Source organism: Gregarina niphandrodes, assembly GCF_000223845.1.
Source record: "Gregarina niphandrodes unplaced genomic scaffold scaffold00219, whole genome shotgun sequence".
Taxonomy (NCBI): domain Eukaryota; phylum Apicomplexa; class Conoidasida; order Eugregarinorida; family Gregarinidae; genus Gregarina; species Gregarina niphandrodes.
This window is the reverse complement of record NW_011645979.1, coordinates 1-852: the sequence shown is the minus strand read 5'-3', so window position 1 is coordinate 852 and position 852 is coordinate 1. Positions and strand designations below refer to the sequence as shown.

General features: G+C 57.5%; 1 protein-coding gene across 1 annotated transcript; it reads left to right on the top strand.

Annotated features, from left to right (window-relative positions):
* Positions 1 to 71: 71 nt before the first annotated feature.
* On the top strand, positions 72 to 722 carry GNI_226560 (hypothetical protein; the record flags this gene model as incomplete). The annotated part of the gene is made up of 1 exon (XM_011135635.1): positions 72 to 722. A coding segment is annotated over one exon (651 nt), but the record flags the coding sequence as incomplete, so codon positions are not given.
* Positions 723 to 852: the final 130 nt, after the last annotated feature.

Below are 852 nucleotides of genomic sequence, written 5' to 3'. Positions count from 1 at the left end.
GTGAGGGTTCGTCACACGAAGAGACCGTTGAAGAACCCACTACTGACGGCGCTCCTCTTACGCCCTCCCCGATGCAGTCGTTTGATAGTGAAGGCTATTCAGACGAGGAGACTGCTGAGCGACCCGACGTGCCGAACGGAGCCGAGGAATCCAACGTGCTGATCCATGATCATGCAGGTATGCTGCCAACCGAGTCATTCCAAACTACCGACATTCCTGACGCCGATGGCTTGGGCGAGGGTTCTCAGAGATCAGATGTGGGCAAGGGTGCTGATAACAACGAAATGGAGCACGAGCCAGTTGGAGGTTCAGCAGCCGGCGAAGGTCTCTCCGAGCGTGACACCTCAACTACCAGCGCTCACCCGGCTACGACCGCAACTCGAGAGCCAGCCGAGGAAGACTCTTTACACGGAGACGCTGTTGAGAAACCCGCTGCCGACGGCAACGGTGCAGTGTGCAATGTGCCAAGTGGTTCAATAGACTTGCCGACAACCGAAGCGGACCAGGATGCTTACCCGCCTACAAGGGATCCGGCTGTGCATGCATCGAGTGTGGGGGCACCAGATCGCGATGGAGAAGCTGAGCGTAAACCAGTTGAGGACTCTATTCCTCCCACAGATCTCTCCTTGCCTGAGAAGCAGAACACTTCCACCAAAGACGAGATCCCGACTACTAGCACAACTCAGGAGGCTGCCCGTGAGGGCTCGTTGCAGGATGAGACTGTTGAAGGACCCACTGCCGACGGCGCTCCTCTTGTGTCCTATCCGGTGCAGCCATCTGACGGCGAAGGTTCTTTAAACGAGGAGACTGCTGATCGACACGCTGCCGACGGCGCTCCTCTTGTGTCCTACC